Genomic DNA, 15009 nt, shown 5'->3' with positions numbered 1-15009 from the left:
TAGACTGGTTTAAAACATCAACAGTAAACACCAGGTTTTGGTGTCAGTCCCTCAGAATCAGAGGACTTCTTTACAGAGCTGCCTTTTCCACAGTCATACAGAGAGAAATCTATAAATCTATCATCTGTATCCACAGTAGCCTCAATGCAGCCACAAAATATATATTCAAGTAGCCGCAGCCTTAATTAAAAACAACTGTGTTTTGAAAAGACTGCAAAGATTCTCACTCTTACTCCATATGCTATTACTATTGCTCACCTCACCTTCATCTGTACGCCAGAGCTGAAAACAGCTGTTCTGTGGGTGTTGTTGAAAGGCATTGTGAGAAATGTGGGGAATCACTAAATGAAGTAGAGGTAAACAATGCAAGTTGAAGGTGAAAAAAACAATGAAAGGCAAATGAAAAATTAACTCCTGGAATGTACTGTGCATAATACATTTGTGATATCTAACCCTGTATCAGCATCTGCAGGTGATGTTTTCCTGTAATCCAGCACCACCTCCGGAAAGCTCTACAGTCAATTCTGGCCAAACAGAAAACCCCCGTCACTTTCGTTCTCAACACCGATCAGACATCTGCAACTCACCTCCCACACAGACACACTGACAACAAAACAGGAACTCAATACACCACCGAAAGAAGGCTTTCTTTTCTTTCTTTCTTTTTCTCTGTCTGTCTGTCTCTCATTCTTTCTTTCTTTCTTTCTCTCTTTCCACATACCACCTGTTGACATTCAGACCCCTGCTGGGCTTCTGTCTCTCCCTGTTATCAACTCTGTAACATTTGGTCTATGTAACCAGGTGGCTTTGCTAATCAGTCAGACCCTTCCAGACTCCATCATCACTTCTGATTCCTCTTGTTACCTTACAGTAGCTGGGTGTATGATACTAGGTGGCATCACTAAGCAACCAGGCGACCAGGCTGCCTGCTGCCATCAGTCCATCATGTTGATCCTATTAGGGCAGATTTATATTGGCCTGATTAAGCTCCACTTCCCCCTCTGGAACTCTTGTATAACCCTCAAAATGGGACAGATTTAGAGGCAGGGATGTATGTCAGGTGTGTGTAGGTGTGCTCCTGTTTGTGCGTGTTTGTATGTGTGCTTATGTCCATGTGTGCCTCAGTGTGTGTGTGTGCGTGCGCGTGTGTGCGTGCCGTGTGTGGAGTTAATTATAAACCGTGGCATGATGCTGCTACTGGATCTCTGCAGAGCCTCACTGTAGCTCCTCCAGTAAAAGCTCAGTGAAGAGCAGCCATCGCTGACCCAGATACTACAGGGTTCACTGTTTTCTGGTGCATGAGCCCAGCTTCAAACACTCTTTTACTGAGGTCGACTGAGAGCTGTGCGTCAGGCCCCAAAATGGGTTGTTAGCCTACTTCTGGTGGGACCCCACTTGAATAAAGCAGCAATATGGTGTAATGAGCTCTGGTTTCAGGACAACAGAGCTCGTTTTTGGACTGAAAAGAGTAAAAACCCTGGTTTTGGAGTCAGTAAAGAGTAAATATTTGTGTGTGTGTGTGTGTGTGTGTGTGTGTGTGTGTCCCTCAGTGCTTCAGGTGGTCGTCCTGGGTCTGTACCTGTCAGTGCTCTTCTCCCTCTACCTGGTTCCCCTGGGAATGTACTCCCCCTGCATTAAAGAGGCAGGAACGCTGGGTCCCGCCCCTGCACTCATCGGACACCGAGGGGCGCCAATGGTAATGAACGCAGTATATTTCTGTCAAACCTATTGAGATAAGGCAGCATAATTTTTGCAGAAGTTACTATCACCAGCACACACATAACCCCTGGCAGTGTGCGCTGTGTCCTGCTTTCATTTGGGCTGTGTGCTCTTCGCTTTAAAAACAGCACAAATTCTTTGATGTGTTTCAAGGCGGACTGCTAGTGACCCACTTAAAATGGCTGGGAGAGGAAATATGATGAACCCAGCTGATAGCAATCAGCTTACAGTCTGATGGCTGCTACTGCAGTTTACATGGCAGTGGTGTTACTGACATTTTACACATAAACCACATAGCACACTGAGTTTACTGTATATTTGGAGCACCTTCTTAAGGTTGAACCATGAGCTTTTTTTCACTATCCATGTCTCATTTTCTCAGGACTGTGAAGTCCTTCTTTAACCTGTCACTTCCTCTTCATCTGTATCTACTCTGCATGAGATACATGGTGAACTCAATAAGGATCATAGCCTTCATTGCCAGTATTTTCCTTTTGAATCATATTCCACAATGGCAGGATCCATAACTCCTGCTTGTAATGCTGACAGTCCTGGAGTTTGCACTTATTATAGTAATCACTCTGACTAAAATATTCTGCCTAATGTCTACAGTGTTTCTGATTACAATAATTTCTAATAAAAGGCTTAAGAAATGGCACCTGCAGGGTTAGCCCAAAATCCATCTTTTAACAAAAGCACCAGACGTGTCAGATGCACACATTTTCCACTCTGGCAGCTGGTTTTAGCAGCCAAACACACACTTCTGTAGTGTCATATGGTAAATCAAACCACCTTGACCAATCAACTCCAGACCTGGTTGAGTTTTGGATTATCCACACAGCACCATAACTTGTTTATCATGAGGTGCATGGAGATAATCCTGCAGGTGCTGTTAACTGAGCTGGTTACACAGCTAATCAGATGTATAAGCACAATATGAACACTGTGTTCTGCTTGGTCTACCAGCTGGTTTCCACATATGCAGTAAGAAGAAGACTATAAGACTTGTGATATGGATCCCCTGGGTCTGAAATAAAGGGATAGCTGTAAACCAGACAGACAGTGGAACATTTGTTATGTCACTAAAGTAAACCTCATGCTAACCAGTTTTATTGTGGTGTGGAAATTATGTGCAGCAATTATAAGGAAAAAAATAAACAAAAAATATAACAAAGATTGTGAGATATTTTTAGATTCTTTCATTACAAACTAATAACACTTGACAGATGTCACCTATGTTTTTTCTTTTTTTTTTTTTTATTGAGCTACCTAAAGGATGGCTAATTTAGATTATGTATCAATAACTGGCTTAGAATTTTTGACATTGCAGTAATCATGTGGCAGCATTAAAAGATATTTGGCCCTTTTGCAGATTTTTTCCAAAGATGAAAAAGTGAGAGGCCGCCTGATGGTGTTAACAGACTGTCCTGGTTCTGTTTGGGCAGAGTCTTTTAGACCGAGATGGAGACAGAGAGCCAGGGGAAGCTCCTGATTAAAGACCTGGCAGGGAAAACTCCTGACTTGGCTCAGCACACTGTTGATATCTTTGCAAAATGTGTGTGTGTGTGTGTGTGTGTGTGTGTGTGTGTGTGTGTGTGTGTGTGTGTGTGTGTGTGTGTGTGTGTGAGAGTGCTATCCTGTGTGTCTCACACTACAAATGTGTGTATCTCATTCTGTGTGTTTGTGTGTGTGTATGTGTGTGTATGTGTGTGTATGTGTGTGTGTGTGTGTGTATGTGTGTGTATGTGTGTGTGTGTGTGTGTGTGTGTGTGTGTGTGTGTGTGTGTGTGTGTGTAGCTTGCTCCAGAAAATACTGTGATGTCGTTTGAAAAAGCAGTGGAAGCTGGAGGAGAGGGGCTAGAGACTGACGTTACCATCAGGTAATCACACTGATCATCAGTGTGTGTGTATGTGTGTGTGTGTGTATGAAGCATGTATGTGTGACACAGAAACACATCCCTTCCCAGCGCTGTGTGATTGTACATTTACAATACAGACATTTTAAATATTCTTCTGCCCAGCGTCTATCTGGATCTGTGGATCTGGCCTGAATCTTTCAGATCTTATCCGCAGGTAATACTGCGGTATCCACTGCAGCTTATTCTTTTTTAGCTGCTGAGCTTGATAAGCACATTATAACTAATGTGTCTGCTTGCCAGATCATCTCTTGTGCCCTCTGGAGCTGAAAGTTACTCTCTGAAATGATGCTGAAATATAGCAAGTATGCGGGAAACTGAGCCTGAGAAGATTACTCATGTTTGTGTATGGGGGGGGGTTCAGTAGGGAGTGGATTGTAGCATGTGTTAGATGGCTCTTTAATATAAACAACAAATCCCCCACTCAAACACTTATATCCATAACACCCTGGATCTGTTTCCACTGTTGCGTAAAGCCGATATTAGCTCAGTTTTATCATGAATCATTTTCTGCTGCCCTTCAGCTCAGTTCAGTGAGGCCTGGCATTTGCCGTGTGTTGACAAACCAACTTGATACTTAGAGTTCACTGATGTCAATTTGGTGACTTTGTCACTAGATGGGGTGACTAATATTGTTTTTCCATTGGCACTTTTCTCCATGCCAAGTCATACTGTGCTGTGCTAGTTTGTATTTCCATTACTGCTTTAAGCACGCCAAGTTGTGTTGAGCCGCTCCTAGGATGGACCATCTCCGGAGTTTGTGCCAAACATGCCAGACCCGTCCTCAAGCTGGTCATCAGAGGGTTTTTTGTCATTCATTGGTCAGAGAGAAATTGAACAGCTCTGAAACAGAGCCACTTACAACCCAGAAATATGAAAGTGAGACTGGTGACTTTTCTGTCTCAACTGGGAATCTATCCATGGAAAAAAAATCTAATTGTTAATGTGAAGCAGCCATTTCAAGTTGGTCTTGTTCATGTTTTGAAAATAAAGCACTATTGTAGGGCACTAGTTTAGAAGGGAGATAAAACCAGTTAACACGCCCAAAGAGACCTCGTTTAAACGAGCTAGCCCTATCGTCATGGAAACGCAAATCCAAGCTGCGTTGAGCTGACGCACCGAGTCTAATCGAGTAGAGCCAGGCCAGCACATGTGTATGGAAAAACCATCAGCAAAAATCTTTAAACTTTCAGACGCCCCAATAACATTATTACTCAAGAATGACTGGTAACAAACCTGGCAACATTTCCTGGCCATGGGGAGCAGGGTTACTCTGCTGGTGACAAATGAAACATGGCTGATTCCAATTTGCTTGGCTTGTTTGACTAAACAAAAGAGTTTCATCATACCCAGCGCAGCATTCATCCTTTCGTTGAGAGCAGGGATATGGAAAATAAGTCATCCAGTCACTTCTCTGTTCTCTTAAAGAGTAAAGAGTTGGCAACCCTGCTACCATTCATACTGATTCATACCAGTTCAGGCCAAAGTCAGGGTGATTTATTCTATTTAGCAGATTGATGCAGTTGAATTAGCAGAGTTTATAATTGATTCAGTGATTGTTACACCATACATCACCTGTGTCAAACTGGAGCCATGGAGGCCAAGAGACTGCAGGTTTTCATTCCCACCAAAAACTCCACCAGGTGATTTCACTGATCAGCTCACCTTACAGCAGAGAGGAGGGGCCAGTCAGGGAAATCACCTGGTGAGAACCTGCTGCCTCCTGGCCTCCATCGCCCATGTTTGACCCCCCCAGTATGCAGTAATATATGGTAAATTATAATTCACAGTATTACTGCTATAGTACAGCAACAATGAATACAACTACAGCACAATTACTAGTAGGCCTACTGCTATTGGTACAGTGCCCCCTGTTAAACATTTACTTCTACTACTACTACTTCAACTTCTCTTTCAGCATTATGAAAACATGATGTCATAATATGGCAAAATTTAAACCAAATCTTTGTTCATTAGATTATCCATCTAATAAAAATAGAGGTAACAAGCAGCAGCAACATTTTTTTTCCTAGCCTCACTGCCAAAATTAGCAGGAGATCACTTAAAGAGAGCTGCTGCCCCGGTCCCAGCCCTGTGTCCTGCTGCTAATTATAGAGATCAGATGTTAGCCTGCCCCTCCCCTGCACCTCGGTGCTAAGGTGATTACTGCCATGCTAATCCAGTTAGACGTTAGTGCTTCCATTAACCCGCACCTGGGAGGTTAGCACACTTAACCTGACCACAGGGGAATTAGCAGCACAGCATGATTCAGTGTTAGCAGGTTAGCCTAATGCTGTGTTGTCACTAACCCTGGTGACACAGGTGTGTGTGTGTGTGTGTGTGTGTGTGTGTATGAATGAGTCGAGGATTTGTGTGTGTACATTTTTAAATCATGCAATGCGCTTACACGGATACAATCTGTGTGATTAATTGAGTTGACAGAAAAGATTGTGTGTGTGCGTGTGTGTGTGTGTGTGTGTGTGTGTGTGTGTGTGTGTGTGTGTGTGTGTGTGTGTGTGTGTGTATGTGGAGGGGGGGGTTGACTTTAAATTGATTGCTGCTGTTGCCTGAGCAGTGAGCAGAGCTGGGTGGGATTAAATGTGTATTGATGACTTAAAATCGTGGCCTTGTCACTCTCTCTGTCACCAGTTACGATGGTGTTCCTTTCCTGATGCACGACTCCACTCTGATGAGAACCACCAACGTCGCTGAGGTTTTCCCCAACCGCACACACACCGACGCCTCCATGTTCACCTGGGCCGAGCTACAGCAGCTGAACGCCGGGGACTGGTTCCTATTGGTGAGACATTCACAAAGACACACACAGAAACACACACACACACACACACACACACATGCACGCACGCACGCACGTGCACACCCTCACACACACACACACACACACACTCACATACATTTTCACTAGCTAAATCAGAATTTAGGATATGGTTTGGTTTGCTGATAAAATGCAGCACTGTTTCTCCACTGATGTGTGAAATTCACACTGCAGGGAGAACGAGATTTTAGATTCAGGACTTTACATTGCGCTTCAAGGAGCCACACACACACACACACAGACCTATCCAAGTGGTTTTACCTCGAGGCTATAGGATATGATGGGCTGACACGTTGGCAAGAGATTTAGATTATTTTTGCATTGTGACTGAAGTCTGTGCTCTGTGGAAATCTGTGGTCCAAGTCACTTTTCCATTATGATACTGAGTAACCTCAAGGAAATACCACATCTGATCTTATGGCCATTTATGAATTAAAGTGTCATTTTCAGCTTTTGGCTTCTGTCCATCAAGTGTGTTTCTGCAACTGAATGAATTAATGAAATCCAGATTTATTTTAGCTTGTGATTTTATCCAACTGGTTTTGAGAAGGTTCAATTAACCCAGGAGGTCAGAGAGAATGTTCCCAGTCAGTAGACAATAATGTAATCCTCAATTTAAAGCAGAACTGTCCAACGCTGTGTTGTCCCTCAAGCTTGTCTTTCTCTTCCACAAAATTAAAATTTGAGTACGACATAAAACTGGAAGCTGACACAAAGCAGTTTTCATGAAAATGTCTTCCCCTTGGAAACAAAACTGAGGCAGGAGATTGCAGCGCTAGTTGTGCATGGCTAACTAATTAACAGTGGCCCAAACCCTGATGGGTGGATGTAAACATCTGCAGCTAGCTGTCATTGGATAGGCTTTGAGATTTCCTGTCAGACTTCTTCTTCATGCCTGCAAGGCCAATGTGGATGTTGGGAAGTGATGGTATATCTGCCCTCACTTCCTGTATCAGCTTCAGACATGCAGAAACACAGAAGCATCTGTGCTGAGAGACTGAACCCTTTTCCACAGAGTGCTGAGAGTCTGAGTGTTTTCCTTCCAACCAAAGACTGCAGCAGCTGTTTTCACTAATGAGCTGCTCTCTCTCTGGTTCAAAGTGTGTTGATCAACTAAATTACCTGGTGTAGTTTGCGGCTGGAGGGAAAACTGCACACAGTTGGCCCTCCGTGGTTCACTCACACACCTCTTTTTAAAGTGAAAACTTGATTCAGCAAAATAGGAGTTTCAAGGTTTCCTTGTGTTCATAACAGGAACAACATGGATTTTGTCATTTGGTGTGTTATTACAATAATGATGTCATATTGAACATTAACTTGCACTGAAATGCACTAAAAAACATATATCCTTTCCATAGAGAAGGGAATATAAATATAAATATGAATAAAATAAATTATTGCTTCTTTGAAGGTTCAGAGTGACTAAACATCCTGTTCTCTGCTGTCTCCTATCCCCGCACCCTTGCAGAGGGACCCATTCGGCATGGTGTCGTCCCTGTCTGAGGCGGACCGCTCGCAGGCCCTGAACCAGTCAGTCCCCTCGCTGGCTCAGTTCCTGGAGGTGGCGGCTCACAGTGGCAGGCTGGTGCTGTTTGACCTGCGCAGGCCACCGTACGGACACCCCTACAGCCAGTCGTACATCAGCACCACCCTGCAGGTGGTGCAGACGCACATCAACTCCTCACAGGTAACTGGAGGGATTGTGTGTGGCTGTTTCGGTCCAGACTGATATATTATTTGTGCTGTGAAGACCTGTGACTCCAGTTTTGGTGATTTTCATGAAGCATCACATGCTCCTGTGCAGGTTGACAAAATACTTTGATCTTTGTCTTGAACAGAAAAACCCTGTGAATAAACTTTTCGCTCAGATCCTGAAAAGTCAACATTTTAAACATTTGAGTTATGCATTTAATGACTTCTCATGTTGGGAGCTGGGAAACTTTGGAAATTAATCAACTTCTATATGATGACTCAACTTTTTTGTGACTCAAGATGTGATGACTCCAAATGACTTAAAAATCACAATATTTATTTGACAATATGTTGGCAAATTGTTTATTGCTCCCTGTAGTCACACAGTTACAAGCTGCTGAGGAGCGATGATGATGGTGTGCTGGAGAGGTGGCTTCAGCTAACCATTTAAAAACGGCCATATGACACCAAATTGTGTTTGGCAATCTGCTCTATGACTTGTGACTTTACTTGTGAACGGGCATCATAGTCCAATTTCTGGCAGCCCAACCTCATTCTGCAAATTTGTGTCCCGGAGCAGTTTGCACCATATTGGATTTTCTTGTGTTCTCAGCTTCCTCGAGAGCAGTTTTCACCTTCAAAGGCTTTTTCATCTATATTTTCATGAAGGGTGACTGCTTTCCTAGATGTGTGTCAGGCTTGTGTATGTTTATGTGTTGGTATGTATTTGTGTGTGTGTGTGTGTGTGTGTGTGTGTGTGTGTGTGTGTGTGTGTGTGTGTGTGTGTGTGTGTGTGTGTAGGTGCTGTGGCTGCCATCTGAGGACCGGGAGCTCGTCCAGGCTCTGGATCCAGAGCTGCAGCAGACGTCTGGAGAAAAAGCCTCCATACAGGAACTGACAGACAACCACATCACCAAGCTGAACCTGCACTACAGCACCATGTCACAGCAACAGATCCGGTACACACACACACACACATTACACAGTATTTATCAGGACGGGAACATGTCCTGAGCCAGGGCAAGACATTAACATGGCTTTTGGTTACATAACCAAAAGCCTACAGATTTTCTGCAGATGCCAGGATCCATTCACACTCAAATGCACACAAGTATATTAAACATAAACACATACAATCATATATCACACCCATGTACACACACTATAAAAAACAAACAAACCTCCATTTCAATTTAGTCAAATATACGGTGTTAAAATCTTGTGTTTCTTAACACAAGGTAAACATCTGCCAGTGGGATGAGACAATCCCACTTCTTTTGGATGCAGTTTCACTTGTTTCAGGATTTTTTGTGGTGACACAAAAACTTATGTTGAAATATACCGTGTTTAAAGAAAGTTTAAAGTTTTAACACTGAATATGAGGTGAAATGACTCGTTGAGATGAAAACTCATTCATTCATTCATTCATTCATGCCTGTTGAGAGAAGCCATTGACACTTCACAGTGTTCATAATGAACTCTTGACGGGTCTCATCTGTGTGTGTGTGTGTGTGTGTGTGTGTGTGTGTGTGTGTGTGTGTGTGTGTGTGTGTGAGTGAGTGAGTGTGTATTTGTGTGTTATGTAATTCAGGATACAGATGGCAGCCACATCCTCAGTGACTCCAACTCTCTGATTGAAGAACCCCAGGGAGCAGAGAGGAGGAGTATGAAGGGTTGAATGATAGAGAGCGAGAGAGAGGGGGGGGTGAGTAAGAGAGAGAGGAGGACAGATAGGAGAGATGGGGAAAGTGAGAGAAGAGTGGAAGTAGGAGAAAGGGGGAATTAATAGGAGCGATCGGAGGGAAGACAGGAGGTGAGAGGAGGTGTGTGGGGAGAAATATTTGAAGAGATCATGATGGAAGAGAGGAGCAGAAAAATGAGAAGAGCGGGTGTAGAGGAAGGAGGTGTGACAGAAGAGAGGCTGATGAGGAGGAATATGAGCGCCATAGGAGAGCAGATTGGAAAGAAGCAGGCATAGAGCCAGAAATCACAGATAAACTCCCAGATGGGTTTGTGACTCACACCGCCATTTTTCACCATGAGCGCTCATTCAGCGAGCTAAAATTAATCTTTTTTTATATATACTGATTCATCCTCGGCATCATATCACGTCAAAAGTTGAAAATGTCAGCTTTTCATTCCACTTTGTCTATTTGTCATCGAGTACAGATGTCTGGTTGGATGAATCATGTTGTAAGTGCATTAAACACGAGGGGGGGATTCTGCACAGTGCAACTTAAAAGGCTCAGAGAAGTTAAGTCTTCTTGAAAAGAATTTATTACATAAAGATTCCCAACTAAAGAAATACAAGTGAAAAAAACACTTTGACCCTTATTGCTGTTGTCAGTGAACCGAAGGCACCACACATTTACCCAAGCTGGAAGGGTGTAGCACTTTAGTAAAGTTGTACTGAAAAGCAAGCAAGCAAAACTTTATTTATATAGCACATCTGATTCCAGGTGGAAACACAATGTATGAAGTTGCAGCCAAAAAACTAAGTTTATCATGTACAAAATGAAATGTTAGACAATTAATGTTAGACAATTAAAACAAACTCAGAAATGATGCCTATGAGATGCCTATAAAGAGGTAGGTATAGAAAATAAATGAATGAGTAAGTAAATGACTAAATAAATTAAAAAAAAAGACAAATTAATAACATGAAATAATTAAAATCAGCAAGCCAGTCTAGTGAGGGGCACAGCTAAACCATCATGCTTTCACTTTAGTTTTGGAAGACGACAGCCAACATGGCCGGGCAGAACGCTCCAGCAGCTCGGAGCAGAAAAGCTGGAAGCAGATTCTTCCGTTTTCATGGAGATCCGAGGAATAACCAGACGGCCTTTTCCAGACAGCCTGAGGGGTCGAGCTGCTTCAGAGCTCACGAGCACGTCAGATGCTGAGGTGCCAAACCATGCAGGGTCTTAAAAACAAGCGATAGAATATTAAAAAAAAAAAAAAATGTATAAAATGTGTTGAGGGTGTTGAATTCTTGGCAGGGCAACTGTATCAAAGATTTTGTAATTTTGTATTTTAACAAAAAGTTTTACTAAAGATGTTTGTGTTCTCTAACTGGCTTTTAATCTGTGTAAAATAGTTTTAGTTGCTCTGAATTGTGGTTACAGTGAGGCTAATTACTGTTTTCCAACCGAGATGAACAAAAATGATCTGTTCTGTTCTCATGAGAGATCAGAGCGTTTGAACAGACAGGCCTTCAAATTTCTTACAGGTGGATAATGCCTATGCATGGCCGATGGCAGGCAGAACATAGCCAAAAGTTTTGCCGTTTGGGGCCGTAACTCCTGTGATTGGAGATCAACCGGATTAAAATGAAAATCTGTCTCAACATCCTTTTTTATTCCCTGTCGGCTCCTCTTCTGCACTATAACAATAAAAGTGTTCATATTCAGTTATCAACACGGGAACGGCAGGTAAAAAATATAGAAGGAGAATGTCATCCCGGCAAACACCCCATAGTTTACTGTTTACTAACAAATGCCAACAACAACGTCTTAATATGCATTATCTGGATATTCATATTGATAATACTCACAAACTCATACTGCTCACCAGAGATGGACAGAGTACTCGACCCCAGTACTTGAGTAAGAGTAAAAATACTACTGGTCAAAATTTACTCCGTTACAAGTAAAAGTAGCTCAGTCAACATGTTACTTGAGTAAGAGTAAAAAAGTACTTGCTTTTGAAGGTACTGAAGTATCCAAGAGTACATGCTTTCAAATTTACTTAAAGTAAAAGTAAGAGTAAGAGTAAATTTCTTATTTTTCACATCAATGAATTACTGTAATTTTTTTCAGTTTAACTCTTTGAAACCACCTGCACTAATGTGCTTGCAATGTTATACAAAGCCTGCAGAAACACCTATAAAAACAAATATAATGAATGAGATCATAAGAGGACAGTAATTGTCATCTTTACGTTTTATTGAACACCCCCGCACACACATCAGGCAAGGCATTTTCTATCTCCCCCTCACTGAGGGGAGCAGTGAAGAAATTCCTTTACAGCAGTGGTTTAACCTTTTTATATCAAGGTCCATTATTTATTTGGCATTTATTGTATTGATGTGGTACCATAGGAGATTACAGGCAAACGTTGATAAAAATAACAATTCTTTAATTAAGTAATGCAGATGTTTAACAATCATTTAACTCTTAAGTGAAAAATTTAACCTAATGGACCCTTACCGGTCCAACTAACTCTCCATCATTTAGCTTGGGACTAACTGGAACCCCCTCAAAGACCAATGGTGGTCCCTGGACCACTGGTTGAGAAATCACTGCTTTATTTTCTTCTGCTGCCGTCATTGTCGTGGTCTTATTTTGAGTTGTTGTGAGTCAAAAGAGCTTGGTTACTTTGGCGTTATCCTTATATGGGTAAGGGGTGACGTATTTTTTATGTAGATCCCAGTGGAGAACGTGTACTGTGATAGGTTTCCTTCTTTGACAAACACAGCTTGTGTCCAATAGTATTTTAGAAAAAAAAAAAAAAAAAAAAACACAGCCAACCTTAAAGTAACGAGTACTTTTCAGCCTTCCTAGAAATTTACTCGAGTAAGAGTAAAAATATTTGTCTTGGAAATGTATTCGAGTAAGAGTAATAAGTATCAAAGAAATCTAATACTCAAGTAAAGTACACATCCTCAGAGTCTGTACTTAAGTACAGTACTCAAGTAAATTTACTCCGCTACTGTCCACTGCTGCTGCCCACAAGTTCTCCACGTGGAAATAGATAGATAGATAGATAGATAGATTTTTATTGTCATTGCACAATCATATACGTATAATAATGCAACGAAATTAGGGCTCAGTCCTTTCGGTGCAGGGGAGAACAGAAAGCATCGTGCATATAAGTTTTGACATTATTCTGGTCTGGTTTCTATTATAAATAATCTGTATTTATCTGTACCACACAGTACTGTACTACATTATACATGATTACACTTAAATTTAACTTAATAATATGTTTGACTGAATCCTGAGTGTCAGTGTTCGGTGAAACAGCTGTTCACCGACATTCACGCTTTTGTCTGTGGTGAGGTAAATGTTAACATGCTCACTTCCAAGAGGAACAGAGCTGTCATGCAGAAAATAATAACAGTCAATATGTCCTCCATTGGCTGACATTTACTGCGACACACACTCTTACACTCACACACCTACACACACACACACACACACACAGACTCGTAGTTGTATAATCTCTTAAAGCATAATTGCCTCTCAGTTCTGCACTTCCTCTTAACGGAAAATCAATGTCTCTTTCTCTTTCCTTGTCTCTCTCCAACTCTCGCCTGTCCTCTCTTGCTGCTCTTCTTTGTAGTCTGTCGTCTCTCTCTCCATCCGTCTCTCTCCCTCTGTCTCATATTCATCCCGACAGATGATCACTAGACTTTCAAAGGACACTTTGATCTCAACTCAGTAACAGTCAGAAATTCAGAAAGTTAGATACCAGTGTGTGTGTGTGTGTGTGCGTGCGTGTGTGTGTGTGTGTGTGTCTGTGCTCGTGTGTCACTATCTGTTATAATGCTGCCGTTATTTTGAAATAAATATTGTGCTCATGCCGGCCTCCCTCTCTCTTCCTTCACCCTCCTCTGCCTCCTCTGTCTGCTCACTCACCCAAACCCTTCTTCCGCTCCCCTCCTCTCTCTCTCATCCTCATCATCTCCTTGTCTATCCTCCACTCTTTCCACTCCCTCTCCATCCTTCTCTGCAACCCCTTTTCTTTTTTACCTCTCCTTCACCACCTCACTTTCTTTCTCTTCACATCCTTTCCTCTGTCTGCCTGCTGCCTTTCTTTCCTTGCTCCCTCCATCTCCCTTTGTTTCTGTTTCCTCCTCTTCCTCTACCCTGTCCTTCCCTCCACCCTCGCTCTTTTCATTCTTTTTCTTTCCTCCTGTTCCCTTGAAATGCTCCCTCTCTCTCTGCAGTAAGTACTGGTCGGTGAACATCAGTACCAACCTGTATGTGATCAGTCAGCCGTGGCTCTACTCTCTGGCGTGGTGTGCCGGCGCTCAGTCCGTCACCACAAACTCCGTCCACGTGCTGTCCGGCCTCAGCAAGCCGCTCTTCCTCATGGTGAGCTCACGCAGCTTCCCTCCTCTCCTCAGCACAACTGAAAACATATCACATGTAAAGTTTCCTCGCTCACACATAATTACTGCTGTGTGTTTATTAGATTATCACATCGCAATTATTTCAGTGAAAGTTGCAGTTGTGGACTAAATTGCAATACAGTGTCCAAGTGCAGATTTGTCAATAAAAAAATCAGTAAACAGTTTAAATGGAAAAACCCTCTGTTTAAATACACATAAAGTCACATATTTCTTACAGGAATATGTGTCTGAGCACCAGAACGTCATGTTTACAAAGAGATTTTGAGCCGCTGCTGTTTGGATAAAATGATTGTAGCTTGTTGTGATTTGTAAATTCATGTAGATCATATTGGGTTTTTTTTGTTTGTTTTTTTCTTTGTTTTGTTTTTTGTTTTTTTGGCAGTTCTATATTTTATACTTGCTTTAATTTAACTGGACAGAGATGAAACAAAGTGAAAAAACAGTAAATGCAGTGACAAAAAGGACAGAAAGAAATTCTGTTTTGCTCAGGTGAGATAAAAAAAAAACACAGTAAGACATGTCTGTGAATCAATGTATTTTTAAAGGTGCAAGTGTGATAATACAGGTGATTATGAGCATATTTTAATAGCAGCATGTCTGAAGGTCCTTAAAAAGTCTAAGAATGTCTTACATTCAATTTCACAAATATCAGACCATAAAAGTCATTAAACAGTTTCTGTCTCTTAATTTCAACATAAAACTTGATATCT

At 41.9% G+C, this 15009-nt stretch overlaps 1 protein-coding gene across 1 annotated transcript in view; it reads left to right on the top strand.

Annotated features, from left to right (window-relative positions):
* LOC115370450 (glycerophosphodiester phosphodiesterase domain-containing protein 5-like) overlaps positions 1–15009 on the top strand; it is a 64537-nt gene that overhangs the window by 40684 nt on the left and 8844 nt on the right. Inside the window, exons 14-19 of the mRNA XM_030067476.1 lie at positions 1551–1696; positions 3517–3599; positions 6285–6435; positions 7940–8158; positions 8965–9122; positions 14114–14261. Coding sequence (XP_029923336.1) covers positions 1551–1696; positions 3517–3599; positions 6285–6435; positions 7940–8158; positions 8965–9122; positions 14114–14261 — 905 coding nt within the window. The remainder of the gene's footprint in view (positions 1–1550; positions 1697–3516; positions 3600–6284; positions 6436–7939; positions 8159–8964; positions 9123–14113; positions 14262–15009) is intronic.

This window comes from Myripristis murdjan, chromosome 13 (genome assembly GCF_902150065.1).
Source record: "Myripristis murdjan chromosome 13, fMyrMur1.1, whole genome shotgun sequence".
Taxonomy (NCBI): domain Eukaryota; kingdom Metazoa; phylum Chordata; class Actinopteri; order Holocentriformes; family Holocentridae; genus Myripristis; species Myripristis murdjan.
Note: the sequence above shows the minus strand (reverse complement) of the source record. Positions and strands in the feature narration are given on the sequence as shown.